The 17,816-nt window shown below is 64.3% G+C and overlaps 1 protein-coding gene across 4 annotated transcripts; it reads left to right on the top strand.

Annotated features, from left to right (window-relative positions):
• Nucleotides 1-2,929: 2,929 nt before the first annotated feature.
• GGT5 (gamma-glutamyltransferase 5) lies at nt 2,930-11,349 on the top strand. Of its 4 annotated transcripts, XM_056821188.1 has the most exons (12): nt 4,598-4,917; nt 5,022-5,152; nt 5,222-5,317; nt 5,809-6,001; nt 6,111-6,268; nt 6,357-6,503; nt 6,777-6,895; nt 6,984-7,180; nt 8,297-8,403; nt 10,203-10,321; nt 10,401-10,511; nt 10,608-11,349. In XM_056821188.1, the coding sequence occupies exons 1-12, from the start codon at nt 4,628-4,630 to the stop codon at nt 10,755-10,757; spliced, it is 1,818 nt and encodes a 605-aa protein (XP_056677166.1). In that variant the 5' UTR covers nt 4,598-4,627; the 3' UTR covers nt 10,758-11,349. The 4 variants fall into 4 exon arrangements, with proteins under 4 accessions (XP_056677167.1, XP_056677168.1, XP_056677165.1 ...); XM_056821187.1 differs by having other exon boundaries at nt 2,948-4,917; nt 10,401-11,349; XM_056821190.1 differs by lacking the exons at nt 10,203-10,321; nt 10,401-10,511; nt 10,608-11,349 and adding an exon at nt 8,914-9,103 and having other exon boundaries at nt 2,937-4,917.
• Nucleotides 11,350-17,816: the final 6,467 nt, after the last annotated feature.

The following is a 17,816-nucleotide window of genomic DNA, read 5'->3' as shown; positions in this document are numbered from 1 at the left end:
GGGTGCTGTAGAAATGAACACCCAGGCCTGGCACACAGTAGGTGTGTGAATGCCAAGGCCTGGCACACAGTGGGTGCTGTAGAAATGAACGCCCAGGCTTGGCACACAGTGGGTGCTGCGTGAATGCCCAGGCCTGGCACACAGTAGGTGCTGTAGAAATGAACTCCCAGGCCTGGCACACAGTGGGTGCTGTGTGAATGCCCAGGCCTGGCACACAGTAGGTGCTGTAGAAATGAACGCCCAGGCCTGGCACACAGTGGGTGCTACGTGAATGCCCAGGCCTGGCACACAGTAGGTTCTACGTGAATGCCCAGACCTGGCACACAGTGGGTGCTACGTGAATGCCCAGGCCTGGCACACAGTAGGTTCTACGTGAATGCCCAGACCTGGCACGCAGTGGGTGCTGTGTGAACGCCCAGGCCTGTCCGATGGACAGACTCTCAGTGTGATGGCGGTCCTGGCAGAGGGAAGGGGCCCCTCTGGAGTCAGGGATCTGGTGGGGGAGGGCCTGGGCTCGGGCTCAGAGCAGTGAGTCAGAAGGTCTCCCAAGAGGTCTCCTGCTTGTGCAGGCGGAGGGGGGATCCCCCGGGGTCAGTTTCCCCACAAGGCCCCACCCCTTTGTCAAGGACTCCGTGGGGGAGCCAGGAAGTCCCAGCCGCAGAGCGGGGTTCAAGGAGGGCCTCCCTGGCCGGGTGGGGAAGGAGTTCTGGTTGGCAGCAGAGCCCAGCCTGGGCTCGCCCATCCCAGCTGCCTGTTCCCCTGGCTGGGGAGGCTGACGGTCTTAAGCAGGGGGCTGAGAAGTCCTCCCCCCAAAAGGCGGGGGCCTGGATTCAAATCCTGCCCAGGCTGCTTTGGGGAGAGCCCCCCCTCCGATTCTGCGGGGGCTGGACGGGCTCCCGGGCTCTGGCGCCAGGCCGCTGGCTGAGCTCGGCGAGGCTGTGGGAACGACCCAAGGGGGGCTTCTCGGCAGGCCACAGTCCCCAGAGAGCGTCAGCTGAGCAGCAGCTGGCTTTGGGCAAGGGGAGTGTTTGCTGGGAAATTCTGGGAAAAGCCAGAGAACAAAGAACAAAAGGGGCCAGGCAGCCCCCAGAGCTCCAGCTGGGCCCAGGGAGAGGGAGGGGGAGGAGGGCCAGGAGGAAGTCTTGAGAAAGGGACCCTCCTGGGGGAGCCTCTCTAGTGCGGCCAGCTCGGGACCCCACCCCCACCCCCTCCTCGGCCCCTGCTGGAGAAACAGGCCCATTTGTCTGGCAGGAGGACAGGCAGGAGTCCCCCGCGAAAGGGTCCTGAAAGGCCAGCCTGTGCTGGCTCGCCTGATCGAACCTCAAGCAACAACAGATGTCTGAGGGATGGCCGACAGGGAGGGAGATGGATCTGGCTCCCGGGGCAAACCCTCTCCGGGGCCGCATGTCTAGGAACCCCCTCATTCGAGGGTATCTTCCCAGAGGCCCCCCCACATTCCGGCTGCCCCGTTGGTCGCTCTTGCGTCTCCATCATTCCATTTCACCTCTGTGTAAAATCCTTCTCTATCACGGCCCAGGGGCTGCCCCTGCGCGGTCCTGCCTCCCCCTGGGCTCTCACTGGGGGGAGGGACCCGTGGCGGCCCGCAGGCGCTGGGGCCCAGCCAGCCTGCCCGTCTCCTCGGTGGCGGTCCGGGCCAGGAACGCAGGAAAGAGACGAGAGCTCCGGCCTCGGCCCGCCGCCTTTCTGAGGCTCTGAGTGTCCTGCGCTGCCTGGGGCTCCGCAGTCCCTCTGAGCCCTTCTGGCCTCCCCGGAGGAGGTAGATGGTGCCAAGCCCGTGAGGCTGCTGAGTGGGGCGTAAGACCCTGGGAGGAAGTCGAGGGCCCTTACTGAAGAGGAGGACAAAACCACAGGAATGGGGGGCGGCACATGGGGGTTCGCTCGTTCCATTCGTCTCAAGACTTTCTCCACCATCTTGTCCAGCCACGTAGGGGCCGACCAGGTCCAGCCTTTGTCCTCGGCCCGGGAGCACGAGCTGGGCCCTTCGCCTGTGGCGTGAGGGCTGTCCCTGTGGCCGCCCCAGGGCCTCGCGCGCTCTCCTCGGAGCCCGGCTGCTCCCTCCTCCCGGGGGTGCTTCTGTTCGGGGTGGGCAGCTCCGAGGAGGGTGGGGCGGGGGCCCTCTGAGCCCCGACAGTCTCCTTCAGCCGCCCTCACAGAGCCTGCTCAAGCATTCCTGGCGACCCCCGAAGGGCCCCACTCCGTGTCTGGAGCCAGACGTGCCTCCTAAAGCCGTCGCTGCTGCCGCGTGACCTCGGACACGTCTCGTGCCCTCTCTCCCGCCCCCACGGCGTCCAGGGAAGGACAAGGCGCGCCTGGGCAGCTGCCTTCCCCCAAAGGAAGGTGCTGGAGGCAGAGCAGGAGCCCGAGGCCGGGGGAGCCGGAATTAGGCAGGAGAGCTCCCGGCCCAGGGCAGAGGGCTGGGACCCCCAGATCTTTGTCGTGCCGGTGGCTGCCTCAGTTTCCCCAGCTGAAAATGGTGGCAGGAAGAGTTCTCGGCTCATGTCCCCCCTCCCCCATGTAGCTCCCTTGCCGGGTTGTCTCTCTACAAGCCCGGGGGCCTGCTGAGTGGCCATCGACAGCGAGCACAGCCTCAGGGAGGGGGCACAGACAGGCCATTGGCCCATCCTGCGGGTGAGAGGGCAGGATTTCTTGGCCCCGCCCCCTGCGGCCCCTATCTGGGGGGGGGGGGGCACAGCCCCTGCAGTTTCCTGAGTCCAAGGGTGCAGGGTTCCAGTCTGACTGGGGCTGCCCGGTGCTTTGAGATCCTCAGGCCCTTCTGTACCTCCGGCCTGTGCTTCTGGGAATCATGGGAAAAAACGCCACGTGCCTCCGAGAAAGGGCAACCTGAGTGCAGCCCCTTCCTCCCTCGCCATCTTAGTAATAAGCCTAAGGACAAGGACTAGGCAAATGGGGTGAAGTGACTTGTCCAGGGTCACCCGGTCAAAAAGTGTCTGGAAGCAGATCTGAACCAGGACCTCCGGGGTGCTCTGTCCACCCACTGCGCTACCCAGCAGCCCTGGGAGCTAAAGTCACTTGGAAGGACTCCGGCCAATTCCTGCCTCACTCCCATCTCCCATCTCCCCACCTTTGGCCGGGCTGAACCCCCCACCCGGAGCACTCTCCCTGCCTGGTGCTTTTTAGCCTCGGCCTCACCAGAAGCCTCAGCTTTGTTCACCCTCTCTGGGCGGCTGCCTCGGCGGCTCCGCGGCTCTGGGTTCGGGTCCCAGTCCCGAGCTCCCTTCCATCTCAGACTGGACGTGCCGCAGACCAGAGTTCGGGGGAGCTCGTGCAGGAGGAAGAGGCAGGTGGCTTGGTGCAGAGCGTCTGGGTGAAGATCGAAGGAAGGAGCCCCCGCAGGCAGGAAGCTCTGGGCTTTAGTCACAAGCCCGGGTTCAAATCCTGCCTCTGCCCAGGGCACTCCCCAGGCCTTCTGCTCCCAGGTAGAATGATGGGGCTGGCCTCGGAGGTGGTGACTTCCTGCGGAAACCTATCCCCAGCCAGCTCGTCCGCTCCAGGAGGAGCCTCTGCTTCATCTTCCCTCAGGGAAGAATGAGCTTTGGAGAGAACTGGGTGGACAGCCTGGAGGAGGTGCCACACTTCCATCCAAGTACCAGGAGGAGAGCCGTGGAGAGCTGGGCCCGCGGGCCTTCGGCTGAGCAGGAAAGTCCAGGGAGCATCCCAGGAAAACGATGCTGCCAGGCGCCCAGTCAGTGAGCACTTGTGAAACACCTACTGCGTGCCAGCCGGGCCTGAGCCCCGGGGCAGAAGAGGACCCTGGAAAGAAAGAAGAGGCCAAGAGAGGGGGGACCTGGAGGTCTGTGATGGGCCTCTCGGAGCCTCCTGAAGAGGGGCCTGGGCTTCCCCCGGCTGGGGGGTGAGCTGGAAGGATGCAGGTAAACTGAGGCTGGTGATGAGTCCGAGGCGGAGACAGTTCTAGACTGGGGGTGAGGTCAGCCCCGAGTGGGTCACAGTGTATATTCTGGGGTGCGCGGCCCCTCTCTGTGTCTCTGCACACCAGGGGAGCCCTGGAATTCCGTTCGGCATTCAGGGCCCCCTTCGGACTGTGGGGGCCTGGCCTCCAGCTCGGCCCTCCCTCCTCCTCACTCTCCCAGCACCCTTCCCACAGCCCACCAGCTGAGTGAGAAGGCCATTCTGGGCCACCTGGGGCACCATCCCGGCCTCAGCGAGGGTAGAGTCGGGAGCCTCCACTTCCTCAAACAACCCCCTCCCAGAAGGCCTCCAGGCTTGCTAAGAATGAGGAAGGGCTGGGCAGTGTTGCCATCGGGCTGCAGGGGGCCATCCTCCCCATCAGGGAAGGTAGTGAGCTCCCCATGGGCAGGTCAGGGAGGAGCCAGGGGCACTGAGAGTGGACTCCATCCCTGTGCCCATTTCACAGATGCGTTCCAGGCAGTGGTAGGGCGAGAGCCCAGCAGGGGCTCACACCGGGAGCTCACTACCTGCACTCTCTGGGGCACGGTGGAGTCCCCCCCTCCCCCCAGCCTTAGGTCCTTTCTGGGCTGGAGCTTGTGGTCCACTGACTTCCCGGATCCTTTTCAGCCGATCCCTGCTCCCCTTCTCGGCTGACCTTGGCCTCGGCTGCCGGCGGGGGATGGGATCTGGGTCCACAGCCCCGCCCCCCGGCGCAGGCCCCTCCCAGCTGTGCTGGCTCCCGGGAGCGGGGCGCCGAGCCAGAGTCACTCGGAAGCGGAGCCCGCAAGAAGCGGCCATGGCCAGGCCGGGGGGCCGCGCCGTCTGCCTCATCCTGCTGGCCGCCGGCCTCCTGGCCGCCATCATCGCAGCCGCCTGCACCCTGGGCCGCGCCGCTGCCACGTGCCCCGCCGCCAGCTACCGGACGGCCGCCGTGGCCGCCGACACCCCGCGCTGCTCGGCCATCGGCAGGTGAGCGCCCCCCGGACCCCGGGATCGTCTTCGGGAGAGACTACCAGGAGAAGGGGGCGCCGGGAGCCTGCCAGGGCCGGCGCTGACGGGCTCCCCCCCCCCAGGGACACCCTGCGGCGCGGCGGCTCCCCGGTGGACGCGGCCATCGCGGCGCTGCTGTGCACGGCGGTGCTCAACCCGCAGAGCATGGGGCTGGGGGGCGGGGTCATCTTCACCGTCTACAATGGCAGCACAGGTAAGTGTGGACGCCCCTGCCCTGGGCTCGGTGTCCCCCGAAGGGAAGGCTGACCCCCCGCCCCCCCAGGGCAGCTCGAGGTGATCAACGCGCGGGAGACGGTGCCCAGGAGCGCCCCGCGGGGGCTGCAGCAGCGCTGCTCCACCGACCAGCCGCTGGGCCGAGGTGAGGGGGCGGGGCGGAGCTCAGTGGGCGAGGCGGGGGCGGAGCTCGGCTCCTGGGGCGCGGTCAGGGGGCGGGCGGAGCAGAGCTCAGTGGGCGTGGCGAGGGCGGAGCTCGGGGCGGGGTAAAGGGCGGAGCTCAGCTCCCGCGGGTGAGGCAGGGACAGAGCCCACCTCCTGGGGCGAGAGGCAGAGTGGAGGGGAGGGGAGGGGAGGGGGCGGAGCTCAGCTGCTTGGGCGAGGGGAGGGGGCGGAGCTGAGCTCCGGCGGGCGTGGCGGAGCGATGTAAGGGGCGGGGCTCGGCTCAATGGGCGAGTTGGGGGCGGAGCTCAGCTGCTTGGGCGAGGGGAGGGGGCGGGGCGATGTAAGGGGCGGGGCTCGGCTCCTGGGGCGCGGTGAGCGACGGGGCGGAGCTCAGCTCGGCGGGGCGGGGCCTCCTCCGCCCAGCCCAGCCCAGCTAGCCCGGTCCTCGCTCCCCCGCTCCGTCTACCCCAGGCGCCTACTGGATCGGCGTCCCCGGGGAGCTGCGGGGCTACCAGCTGGCGCACCAGCGCCACGGCCGCCTGCCCTGGGCCCAGCTCTTCCAGCCCACCATCCGCCTCCTCCGGGAAGGCCTCCGGGTGCCCCGGGTCCTGAGCCTCTTCCTCAACAGCTTCCTGTCTCCGGCCATCCGCGGCTCCTCCCTGGGGTGAGCGCCCGCTCCTGGAGAGCTTCCTGGAGGAGGCGGCATGGCATCCCTGGGGGGGGCAGCCCCTCTCCGGGCTTGAGCCCCGCCCACCCTCCGCTCCCCTCCCCAGCCGCCTCTTCTTCAACGGGAGCCGCCCCCTGGCGGAAGGCGAGCCGCTGCCCTGGCCCGAGCTGGCGCGCACCCTGGAGACGGTGGCCGAGAAGGGCGCCGACGAGCTGTACACCGGGGCGCTGGCCGAGAGCCTCCTGGCTGACCTCGGGGGGGAAGGTGCGGCCCAGGCTGGGGGCGGGGCGGGGCGGGGCGGGGCCACAGCCGGGGGCGGGGCCGCTGGACTCACCCGCGCTTCTGCCCTCAGGCGGCACACTCACCAGGGAGGACCTGGCGGGCTTCCAGGCGGAGGTGGCCGAGCCCCTGACTGTGAGCCTTGGGAACTACACCCTGTACACGCCCCCGCCGCCCGCCGGAGGCGCCCTCCTGGGCTTTGTCCTCAACGTGCTCCGAGGTAGGGGAGACTGCCCCATCCTGGCAAGCCCTTTGACTGCCCCGTGCCTCAGTTTCCTTGCCTGTAGAACAGGGCTGATGGCGGTAGTGCCGGCATGAGCGCGAGCCAGGCGCCCCCACCTCTGGGTGCCGGCCCCAGGAGGCCCCGGGAGGCCGCCTGCACAGCCTGTTGGGGAAGGCTTCCTGGAGGAGGCGGGCTTCACGTCTGGCGGGAGGCATCTCGGGCTGCCCAGGGGGCAGGTAGTGAGCCTCCTGCACCCTCCCTGCCCTCCAGGCTTCCGCTTCTCCCCGGACGGGAAGGTGGACACGTACCACCGCGTGGTGGAGACCCTCAAGTTCGCCAGTGGGCTCAAGTGGGCCCTCCGGGACCCTCGGAGCCACCCTGAACCCCTGGTGAGGCCCGGGCGGGGGGGGGCACCGAGGCTCGGAGCGGCCCCCCCAGCCCTCGTCCCGAGACCAGGCTCTGTGGCCCCCCCGGCAGGGCGGCCGCCTGGACCTGCTGAGCGAGGAGCTGGCGCAGAGGGTCCGGGCCCTCATCGGGCCCCGGGGAGACCGGCCGGCCGCCCACTACAACGTCAGCCTGCCGGGCGCCGGCGGCCAGGAGACGGGCACCTCCCACGTGGCCGTGCTGGGCCCCGACGGCAGCGCCGTGTCCGCCACCAGCACCATCAACACCCCGTGAGTGGGGCCGGCGAAGACCCCGGCCTCCAATCAGGGCGGGCTTCCCGCAGGAGGCGGCGTCCCAGCCTCGCCCCACAGAAGCGGGCGGGCGAGGGCTGTCCTGCAAGGGGGGGCAAAGGGGTCACGTCGAGGCCTGGAATGCCAGCACAAAGGCCTGGCCTTGGCGGACCCCTGCGGTGCCTGAGGGGGGAGGAGGGCGAGAGGCGCCCGGAGGGCAACTGACGGGCCTGGAACGAGCAGCGGAAGAGACGGGAGGCCGGGCAGTGCCCTGGAGGGTTCCCGGCCGGGAGGTAGAGACGGGGCAGCCCCGGGGCGGGAGGTAGAGACGGGGCAGCCCGGGGCCGGGAGGTAGAGACGGGCAGCCCCGGGGCCGGGAGGTAGAGACGGGGCAGCCCGGGGCCGGGCGGTAGAGACGGGGCAGTCCCGGGGCGGGAGGTAGAGACGGGGCAGCCCGGGGCCGGGAGGTAGAGACGGGGCAGCCCCGGGGCGGGAGGTAGAGACGGGGCAGCCCGGGGCCGGGAGGTAGAGACGGGCAGCCCCGGGGCCGGGAGGTAGAGACGGGGCAGCCTGGGGGCCGGGAGGTAGAGACGGAGCTGAGCCCGACACCAGCCCGAGTGCCTGCTTGCAGTGGCCCCCTCCAATGGCGCCCCCTGCCCGCGGGCATCACCCCCTTCCCAAGCAGTGCCCACTGGCATTGCCCAGTGCTCACCCCCAAAGGACGGCCCAAGAGGCCCAGGTGGAGGGGCCGGTGCAGCCCGGGAAGGGCCGGGGCGGCAGGGCCCTCGTGTGGCCGCCCTGCCCGCAGGCCTCGGGAGGCAGGGAGGCCTGGCGACGAGGTCCCGGATTGGAGGAGCCCAGAGACTTGAGGCCGGGGCCCGGGCGCCCGGGCTGGGGGACGGATGAGCCCAGGCGGGTTCTTCTCTGGCGGCTGGGGAATGGCGGGAGTCGTCTTGAAGGAGGGCCTCCAGGAGGCAGAGGCCGGGAAGGGGCGCTGCTGGAGGGACGGGGAGACCCCACGAGCAGAGGGAGAGCCGCCCGGGGAGGCAGCCCGGGAGCGGGGGGAGGAGGAGGGAGGGAGACGCCCCCCAGCGGGCCCTCCCCGTGTCCGCCCAGGTTCGGCTCCATGGTGTATTCCCCGAGGACTGGGCTGATTCTCAACAACCAGCTCCTGGACCTGTGCTGGAGGACGAGGCCAGACTCCGGCGAGCTGCTGGACCCAGGTAAGACGGAGCCCTTCCTGGGACTGAGCAGGAGGGACGCGGCTCCCCGGAGGAAAAAGGAAGCCTGGCGGAGGCCATTCGGGGCTCTTTGGAGAAGCCCAAACCAAGTGGCCTTCCAGGACGGCCATCTTGGTCTGCTCGGCTGCAGGGCCCCTTCTCTTAGGGCTCCCCACTCAGCAGGGTCTCCCGGGAATGGCTTGTGCAGCTCCCGCCGCCATTTTGCCCCTGGGGAGCCTGTCTGCTCTCACCGAGATGTGGCGGCAAACCATGTGGGGCGTTACTCAAAGGGCCCAATGGGAGCACTTCCTCCCTCCTGGGGGAACACGGCACACCGTCGCTAACAGGTTCACCATCACTGGGGCAGGTGGCCCTGCTGGCATCTCTCAGAAGTCTAGTGCCTCTGCCTGGGCGAGGGGAGAACCCCTCCTTGAGAAAAGGACCGGTGCCCAGCCAAGGAGCTATGGTCGTGGTCCAAAGGAGCCACGCACTAAGGTTTGCCTGCTGACTTAGGGACCCCAAGGAGCCAGCCTCAAGCACCCTGGGGAGCCCCACCTCTCTGAGCAGCAGACGGGTGATACAGTGGATAGACCTCTGGGCCTGGACCTGAGTTCAAATCCAGCCCAACACTTCTAAGCTGTGGGATCCTGGGCAAGTCACTTCACCTCGTCTGCCACCATTTCGTCCTCTGTCAAACAATCCAGGGAAGGACATGGCCACCCCTGCGGCATCTGTGCCAGGAAACCCCAAATGGGGTGAGAGTCGGATACTGCTCACACACACATACACATACACCCCTTGGAGGTTTCTCTCGTGGCTAACATTCTTGTCCTGTTGAAGGGGGAACCACAAACTCTGTTTGGGCTGCTCTTCCAGTGGAAGGAAATGAAGGGCTGCCAAGTCCCTCAGCCACCAGAGCCTCACCCCCTCTCCCCCTCTCCATGTGGCTGCAGCCTTCTCTAGCCCATTGCACAGAGGGGAAAACAGGCCAACAGGGTGAAGTGACTAGCCAAGGACGTGTCTGGGGCTGGACTTGAACTCGGGTCCTCCTCTTGCCCTGGACACTTCCTGAAACTCTTCAGGACAAAGGCCTGGAACGACTCACCAAGTCCTGGACTGTCTGGGGGGCCAGTGGTCAGTGGTGTGGGGAGAGAGGCCCAGGAGGCCAGTGACTGGAAGGGACCCAGGCCTGACCCGGCTGGGATACCAGGGCAGTGTCACCAGCCTAGAAGGGAGGACACAGGGCCTGGGATTTGGGCTGTCAGCCTTGTGACAAAGGCACCCAAGGGCTTTGCTGTTTCCTTCCGGGTGAGTGGGTCCCCATTTTGGAACTGAGGAACTGAGGCAAAGAAGGGCCAAGTGACTTGGCCAGGCTCACCCAGCCAGCAAGTGTCTGAGGCCAGATTTGAACCCAGGTCTTCCTGCCTCCAGGCCTGGTGCTCTATGGGATGTACCGATTGCCTAGCTGGGCCAGGAGGAGGGCACGGTTGGTCTGCCCCCCCCCCCAGCCTTCTCCTGGGGCCCAACTGCCCGGACATATGGCCCAGGGTTCAGGAAAGGTCTAGGGGGGCAGTTTTAGCCAGAGAAACAGGGGCCTGTCCCCCCCAAGAAAAGAGAATCTTCCCATTGGCAAGTGCCGGGGGGGTGGGGATGACAGGCCCCAGCAGCCGCGGGGGGCCCTCATCTGGAAGCAAGCATGGCGGCTGGGAAGGCCTCTCTGGACGCACCGGGGCCCCCCAGAAGAAGGCCGGAGCGGCCCCGGGCGTCTCAGCAACGTGTGTGTGTGTGTGTGTGTGTCGCAGCTCCAGGGGAGCGGCCCCCCTCCCTGATGGTGCCGTCCATCCTCCTCTCCCAAGACCGGAAGGCCAAGCTGGTGATCGGGGGCTCCGGAGGGGAGATGATCCTTCCGGCCACAGCCCTGGTGAGTGCCGCGGCCCATCCCACGGGCCTCCCGCTGCCCAGCAGCCCTCTGCTCACCCCGGCTCTCCCTCCTGCTCCAGGCCATCATGAACAACCTGTGGTTTGGGCTGGACCTTCACGAAGCCATCAAGGCGAAGATCCTCCACGTGCGGCCCACAATGGAGGTCCTCTTCGAGCCCGACTTCGCCCAGGTGAGGCTCCGGCCCCTCCCCGGGCCTCGACTTCCCTGCCAGGGCCCGGGCCTCAGCCTCACCTGGGCCTTTCCTGCCTGCTGCCTTCTGCTGCAGGAGGTCCAGGACGGGCTCGTTAGCCGGGGACATCAGCGGCAGGAAACCAAGTTCTGGCTGAACGTGGTCCAGGCGGTGGCCCAGGATGCCAGGGGCTGCATCTACGCCGAATCAGATGAGAGGAAGCTGGGGGAGGCAGCTGGCTACTAGGCCAGAGCCGGGCCCTGGGAAGCGGGAGGGAGGCCACTGTAGCCAGAGGCAGTGGCGGCTCTCCCTGGCTCGGCCTCCCAGTCTTCCTTGTTCCTTCCTCGCTGTCCCTGGGCCTGGGGGCTGGGACGAGCCAGCAGCCAAGGCCCAGGAAGGAGCGAGCTCTGCCCGTGGCCCTGGCCTCTTCCTCCTCTGGGTTCAGGCAGGGCCTGAAGGCTGGGAGACCCCCACAGGCTGTGGAGCCACCACAATAATAAGTCCACGTTTCTGCGGTGCTTACTGCAGGCAAGACACAAATCTCCACTCACTTCACTTGACCCCGGAGGCCGGCTCAATTCTCTCCCATTTCCCAGATGAGGAAACCCAGGTGGAATGACTGGCCCAGGGTCACACAGCCCCATCGCTGCCACCTAATTGCCTCTAGGCTCCCCTCCAAAAGCATCTCCTTGCACTTGCATCTATCCACTGTTCCTGAGACTCTCCACCCCAGAACCCCGTGGGGTATGCCTGCTCTTGGCCCAAATTGGCCCTCAGCAATTCTCATGGAGCTCATTGTCCAAGTGGGCCCAGTTAATAAAGATTGCCAAGAATTACAGTGGGCTGCTGTGCAAAGTCTGGAGCTTCCTCAGCCCGTAAGTGTCTGTCAAAAGAGCTGACCCGTCCCCATCCCCATCCAGAGCACTCTGGAAGCAGCTCTGCTGAGGCTGAAATCCTGTGCCCCCCCCACCCCAGCTAGGCCGAAGTCCCGTGCTCCTCCACCCCAGCTAGGCCGAAGTCCCGTGCCCCCCCCCCCACCCCAGCTAGGCCGAAGTCCCATGCCTCCCTGCCCCAGCTAGGCCGAAGTCCCATTCCTTTTGCCCCAGCTAGGCCAAAGTCCCAGGCCTCCTACCCCAGCTAGTCATCAGACACATCCTCCTCTGGGATGAAAGCACTCAGGCTCAGTATGGGCCCCACCTAGTCATTGCCTGCATCTCTGGTTGTGCCATCCCCCTTTGGCTCCCCAGTATGTGGTGTCAGGAATGGGCACAGACACGCAGGAACCAGGGCCTGGGCTGGCTCCTTGGGCCAAATTCTGGATCAGCCCACTTGTGCAGAACAATATCTAGGGATATTGGGTCTGGGTTAGCTGGACTGGCCCCAGGCCTACAAGCCTGAAGGGCCCCCACAGGCAAGGAATGACCAGGGTAGGCTAACCCTCTAATTCACTCTTACTCTTGGTGCCCAGCCCACGGGTCTCTAAGGATGCCCCAGGAGCTCCTCCAGGGAATCCCTGGTTTCCCATGCTTCCTGTCCTCCCTCTAGGAAGCATGTCAGACACCCTCAGGGGCACCCCGCCCCCCCATGCCCAGAGTCCTTCCATCCCCTCTCTCAGGCTCAAGGCCTCAGCAGGCTGGAAGAATAATCCTCTCCCCTGTCTGGGAAAGCGTCCAAGTGACCAAACATACCCAGCAAGCTGGGCTGATCCAGGAGGTTCAGGAGTCAAAGGCTGAGGTGACTCAAGGCCTCTGGGGAAGTTGAGAAACGCTGCAAGTGCACATCCTGGGCCTGGGGGTCTGGGGATGAGCCCCCCCTAAGCTGAGGAAGAGGGGTGATCGGGCCCTCTGGGTGCCAGTGTGGGCAGCCCTTCTCAGGGCTCCTCCTCTGGCGCCTACCAGCCAGCCTGTGAACCACCTTGGCAGCTTGGCTAAGCCAGGGCAAGGGCGTCTGCCCCAGACATACAAGAGGATGTGCTGGCGAGTGCTCTGAGCCCCACCAGACACTAGATGCCTTGGCCTCTGTCCCCTGCAGCCCAAGCCACTGCTCCTTGGCGAGCCAGCTCGCAGGGCCCTTAGTTTGTTCAGGTCGAATATAACCTGGGAGCAGTGGATAGGGCAGCAGGGCCTCCTCAAGTCGAAGGCCAACCAACAGCGGCAGAGAGGAAGCCTCCTGTGGTAGTGGAGCCTCTCCTGCAGGGGAGGTCCTGCCCTCCCATAAGGACGTGCACTCATTCACTAGCACAGTAAGCCCTACACAGTGTGGCAGGAGGTAGACGAGGTCCTTCTGAAGGCAAACAATGGGTGTGGAGTTGAGAATGGATGAGGTGGCTGGGAACAGCATAGGGAGCTAAGGTGGGGGTGCTGGAGCTGTGCCTTGAAGGATGTGCCCAAGTGGAGGACAGGGTGTCAGGTCCTCATTCATGCTCTGCCTGACGGGTGGTTGGGCATTGATGACGCATCCAGCAGCCTCCCTAGCTTCCATCAACCTTCAGGGAAGGGCACTTGCTAAGTCATCCAAGAAAGGACATTTGGCCCAAAGTATCCACTCCCAGGTTCACAGGCCAAGATAGGCCACTGAGAACTCCCTGCTTCCCTGGGGGAACGAGGATTTCCTGACCATCTCTCACATATGCCTCTGCCAGGCTCCAGGCTCACCTCTTGGCTGCCCTAAATGTGCCCCCCTACTGTGCTTAGCTATCCCCCTCAGCCATGTCAGCTCCCACTTGCCTGCTTCCTCCCTGTCCCTCTGGCTAACAACCAGGGCCCTTCCAGCCTTCTTTCTCACCCTCCAGCTCCAGTATGGCGCCAAGACCTGGCCATTTTCTGAGACATTCCTCCTGGATTGCGCCCTGCAGCCTCTCGTCTGGCACTGCCCATCTTCACCTCACATCTGGGAGGCTTGAGGGCAAAGCTCACTCCCATTCAGCCACCAAACGGGGTTTGCCCTCCCTCAATAAACCTCAGTGGCTCCCTAGCACCTCCAAGATCACATGTGAAGAGCTCTGCTTGGCATTCAAAACCCTTCATGCCCTGCCCCCTCCTCCCTTTGCAGGCACTCTTCATTCCGGTGACTGGCCTCCCAGCTGTTCCACAACCAAGGCCCTCCATCTCTCGGTTCAGGGCGTTTTGTTTTTTTTCTGGCTGGTCTCCGGCTGTCCCTCCTCTTCCTAGACTGCTGACCTAAAATCTCCCCTCCTCCAGGAAGCCTTCTCGAGCCCCTCTTCAGCCTAGTGCCTTCCTCTGTTCATTGTTTCCTGTTTCTTTCTGGGCAGCTTGCTCTGTGCATGTGTGTTTGCATGTTGTCTCCTCCATAACTGGGCCTGGATGGGCTTTGGGGCATTCACACAGTCCCTGGCACATGGACGGCACTCAAGCGTTTGTTGATTAATGGTGGTGAGGCACTTGCAGTTCAGTATATCTGACTCTTGGTGACCCCATTTGGAGTTTTCTTGGAGAGATACTGGAGTGCTTTGCCATGTCCTTTCCAGTGCATTTGACAGATGAGGAAACTGAGGCAAACTGTGATTTACCCAGTCACTCTCTGAGAAGTGTGAAGCAGGGTTTGAACTCAGATCTTCCCGACTCCAGGCCTGGTGCTGTCTACTCCACCACCGAGCTGCCTCCCTTCCATAAGAGCTCTCTGTCTCTAGCTGGAGGCTCAGTGCCCTGGGAGAGCCCAAGCCCCGGCCTTCGGGATAGGACAGGGGGAGGAGGCTGATGGAGGGCAGGCCAGGGGTAGTGGGGAGGGAGCCACGCATTCCCTTCAGACCCCTTTTCCCAACTCTCCAGGAAGAGCCTCAGGACCACCTCCCTGGGCGCCTGCCATCAAGCCTCTCGCCTGACCTGCCAGAGCCACCGATGGCTTCCCCCAGGCAGGTACTTCCTGAGGGACAAACCTTCCCACCTTCCAGACTGGGGGAAGTCCCCAAGTAGTTTGCACCTTCGATCCATTGCTTTGGTCTAGCTCTTTGGCCATCCAAAGCTCGGATGGAACCTATGCAGTCATGGGGACAACCTAGGCCAGTGATGGTGAACCTTTTAGGGGCTCCATGCCATACCCATCCCAGACTGCTTCCCATGTTCTGCCCCCCACTGTGTCCCCCCACCCCTGCTTTGGGGGTGGGGCCAAGTTGAAGGCTTCCTCCCTCCCTCCCTCCCTCCCTCCTTCCCAGGGCTGCCTGTGGAGCTCTTTCATCAGAGCTTGGAGTTCCACAGAAGTATTGTGAGATTGAAGTGGCCAGAAGGGATGAGTCACTGGATGAGGGCTGGGCCATGACAGCCCCAGAGGGATTCAGATGGGGAATGGGGGGGGTGGCTAGGATTGAGGCCAGGCTGCCCAGGGTCCCTGCCCAGTGACTGTCTGACTGCCTGCTCTTTGGGGGCCTAGACTAGGCCCCCCCCCCCCAGCACTCCGGAGAAGCCTGGCTTGCACCATGAATGGGGGCTCTCTGGGTAGAAGTCAGAACCATTCTTGGCTGCCAGGATGTAGTCACACAATATGCCATATGTGCCAAGGCCTGCCATCTCTGGTTCTGAGGTCTGGCCTGATTCCATCCTCTTAGCTCTCAGCCTCAGAGGAGGGCCAGGGTGGGCGTCCTTGACCTCCCTGGGGCCAGCCCCTTCTCACTGGCCCTCTGCACCCCCAATTTCCCATCCATCCCTTCCTGCACTCTCCATCCCAGCCAGCTGGCCTAGGATTCCTAGCAATTCCTTATGCAGGATATTTCACCTGCTGCTCCCGAAGCCTTTGCCTAGGCAGGCCCTTGGGTCCCTCCCTTCTCGCCTCCTTCCAAGCACAACAAGCCTGCTGCTACTTCCAGGTGAGGCCTTGCCTGATGCCCTCTTCTCCAGGGAGCTTCGCCCAGCTTTGAGTTTATGCCCCCTCCATACCTGGTGGCCCCAAGTAAGCCAAGGCTGGCTCACTTTGGTCTGTGTGTGTGTCCCCAGGGCCAGCAGCCAGTGTAGTGCCTGCCACACAGAAGGGTGGTAATTTCCATGACTCCTGTCCAGCCTAGCCTGTCCCATTCCACCCAAGGTAGGCTCCTTTTCCCTGCAATGACATAGCAATCATCCTCCAGGACCTCTCTGACCCGGCTTCTCCGATCTGTCCAGGGGAGTCTCCCCCAAAGCCAGCCCTGCCCATGTGGCTCTCCTTGGGCAGCACCCTCCGGGTCACCCCTCAGAACCTCAAGTGCCTCTCCTCAGTTCTAACTTGGTTTTTCCAGGCTCCCATGCCCACTGAGGCACTGCAAGCAGCCTGGGTGGGGGCTGGCTACCAAGAGCCCCGTCCTTTGGAGGAACAAGCTGATGCCCATCTGCAAAGTGGACTTCCTAAGTGTGCCCAGCCCAACCAGTCACTTACTAAAGGGTTCTACCATTCAGAAGGGAAGAGTGACCGGGACAGCCCCAGACTAAGCTGATACTGGCCTCTGGCCAGACCCTCGCATCTCACTAATGGGCGCCGAGTTCACTGGTGTCCAGGCTCATGAGTCAGGAAGACCCTGGCTGATGTCGGGGGAAAGGGAGACCCGGGTCAGATGGCTCTGGCCCCCGACTTCAGGGATGGTGAAGGCAAAGCCCCCAGTGCCAATCCCGGCTTCCTCCACTTCCTGCCCACTTGACCAGGACCAGGTTCCTGCCATTTGGGCATGGCCCAGCTCCTTGGAAGGCAACTGTGTTGGGCCTCCTGCCTTTTGTGGTGGATCGTCCCAGGTTCTTGGTTCTGCGAAGCTCTGGGAAGGGGATTCCCCTCAGTTCTGCCTCCCTGGTCAGTGCACAAGCTGCTGCCCACTTCCTGCTTTCACCCTCCACAAAGACCCCACGTACCGTACCCAGTCCTGCTGTGCATGTATGGGAGGGGCGTCCTGGGCCGGGTCAGGGAAGGGGCAGCCTGCAGCCTGGCACCCCTCCCTCCGTCACATGTGCTGCTTCCCCAACAAGCCCACAGCACCGCCAGAGGGGGCAGGACTGGCAATGCCAGGACAAGGGATTCTGTCCACAGGCCTACCTGCCACGTCAGATGCTGGAGGGGCTTCTCTGACCCTGCAAGGCCCCGGGCTCGCAGCCTAGCTTCAGTGCCCCTCTGGCTGGCAGCAGCCCTCAAGCCTGGGGGCGGGGCTGGGCTGTCCTTCCACAAGTCATCCTAATTAATTATTGCTGCTGCTCTTCTAACTACCCTGAACCAGCCGGGCCAGCTTGCTTCTGCTGGAGGAGGCTGGCTGCCCCAGAGCCGGGAGGGGCGCACTCGGTGGGCATCCGGGATGAGCTCAGGAGAGCTGGGGGGCCTCGTCTGGGCTCCCCCGCCTTTCTAGCCCTCTTGGACCCCATCGTCCTCTGAGACTGGCTACTCCTCCTGCACCAGTCAGTCCCTCAATATTTATTAAGCGCCTACTGTGCACATGCCAGGGGCACCCGGTCCTGCGCTTCCATCCTGGGTACCTTCTCAAGCTCTTCTTGGCCCCTGGCTTCCTGCTTGAAGCCCCCTTTTTGCACAAAGCCTGTCCCCTTAGTGAGCGGCCTTCCCCTGGGGTTGGCTCAGTGCTGACTGGGTGTCCTGGGGCAGGCACAGTCTCAGTGGGATGGCGGAAGGGCCATGGGACCGGGTAAGTTGGGGCATTGCCTCCCGAGAACCCAGTGTACCCACGCTTTCCTCTGGGCAGCAGGGGAGCCATGATGGACAAGATAGGCCAATGTGGCCTGTGGGGCATGAATTCCATGGCAGACTTTGCCTCGGGAGCCCTAGAAGCTTCTAGAGTAGGAGTGTCACCTGAGATCACTCTTCTAAAAGCCACCCAGTAGCCACCCAGAACAGCCAAGTGTTGCTCCCTGGAGTTTGTCCTCCAGAGTCTGTGTGCTTTGAGGGGCTTGGGGGGACCCCAGAACTCCCCTTTAGGGCTGGTTCCTCCCATCCAGTCTTCCCATGAGTCAGTAGGGTGGGAACATCAGTCATGGGAGACCAAGAGGTCCTCCAAGCCTGCCCACTGTTAGGCTCAGGAAGCAAGTAAAGAGGACAGCAGAGGAATGCAGCACAGCTTGGGTGGGAGGTAAATAGGACTTCCAAGCCCTTCCCAGGCCCAGGGGACCCTCTCCCCACTGAGCACCAGTGGTAGTGTGCCACAGCCAACAGCCCCTGTGGGGGATTTTGTGCCAGTTGAAAGCATGGCTGAAAAGGGGGGCCAGGAAGCAGCAGAGTTGAGGAGAGCCATTGAGAGAAGAAAGGCTCAGGGCCCACATGGTGCCTGGAGCTCCTCCAGCAGGGTTGTGGGGCCCCTCTCTGGGCCATCCTGCTGTTCACTTGCCTTCCTTC

This window comes from Monodelphis domestica, chromosome 3 (assembly GCF_027887165.1).
Source record: "Monodelphis domestica isolate mMonDom1 chromosome 3, mMonDom1.pri, whole genome shotgun sequence".
NCBI classification, from domain to species: domain Eukaryota; kingdom Metazoa; phylum Chordata; class Mammalia; order Didelphimorphia; family Didelphidae; genus Monodelphis; species Monodelphis domestica.
Note: the sequence above shows the minus strand (reverse complement) of the source record. Positions and strands in the feature narration are given on the sequence as shown.

Coding starts and splice junctions, on each gene's coding strand:
- GGT5 (XM_056821187.1), top strand. CDS start 4,628: ATGGGATCTGGGTCCACAGCCCCGCCCCCCGGCGCAGGCCCCTCCCAG. Junction 4,918..5,021: donor CGCTGCTCGGCCATCGGCAG/GTGAGCGCCCCC, acceptor CCCCCCCCCCAG/GGACACCCTGCGGCGCGGCG. Junction 6,269..6,356: donor GGCTGACCTCGGGGGGGAAG/GTGCGGCCCAGG, acceptor TTCTGCCCTCAG/GCGGCACACTCACCAGGGAG.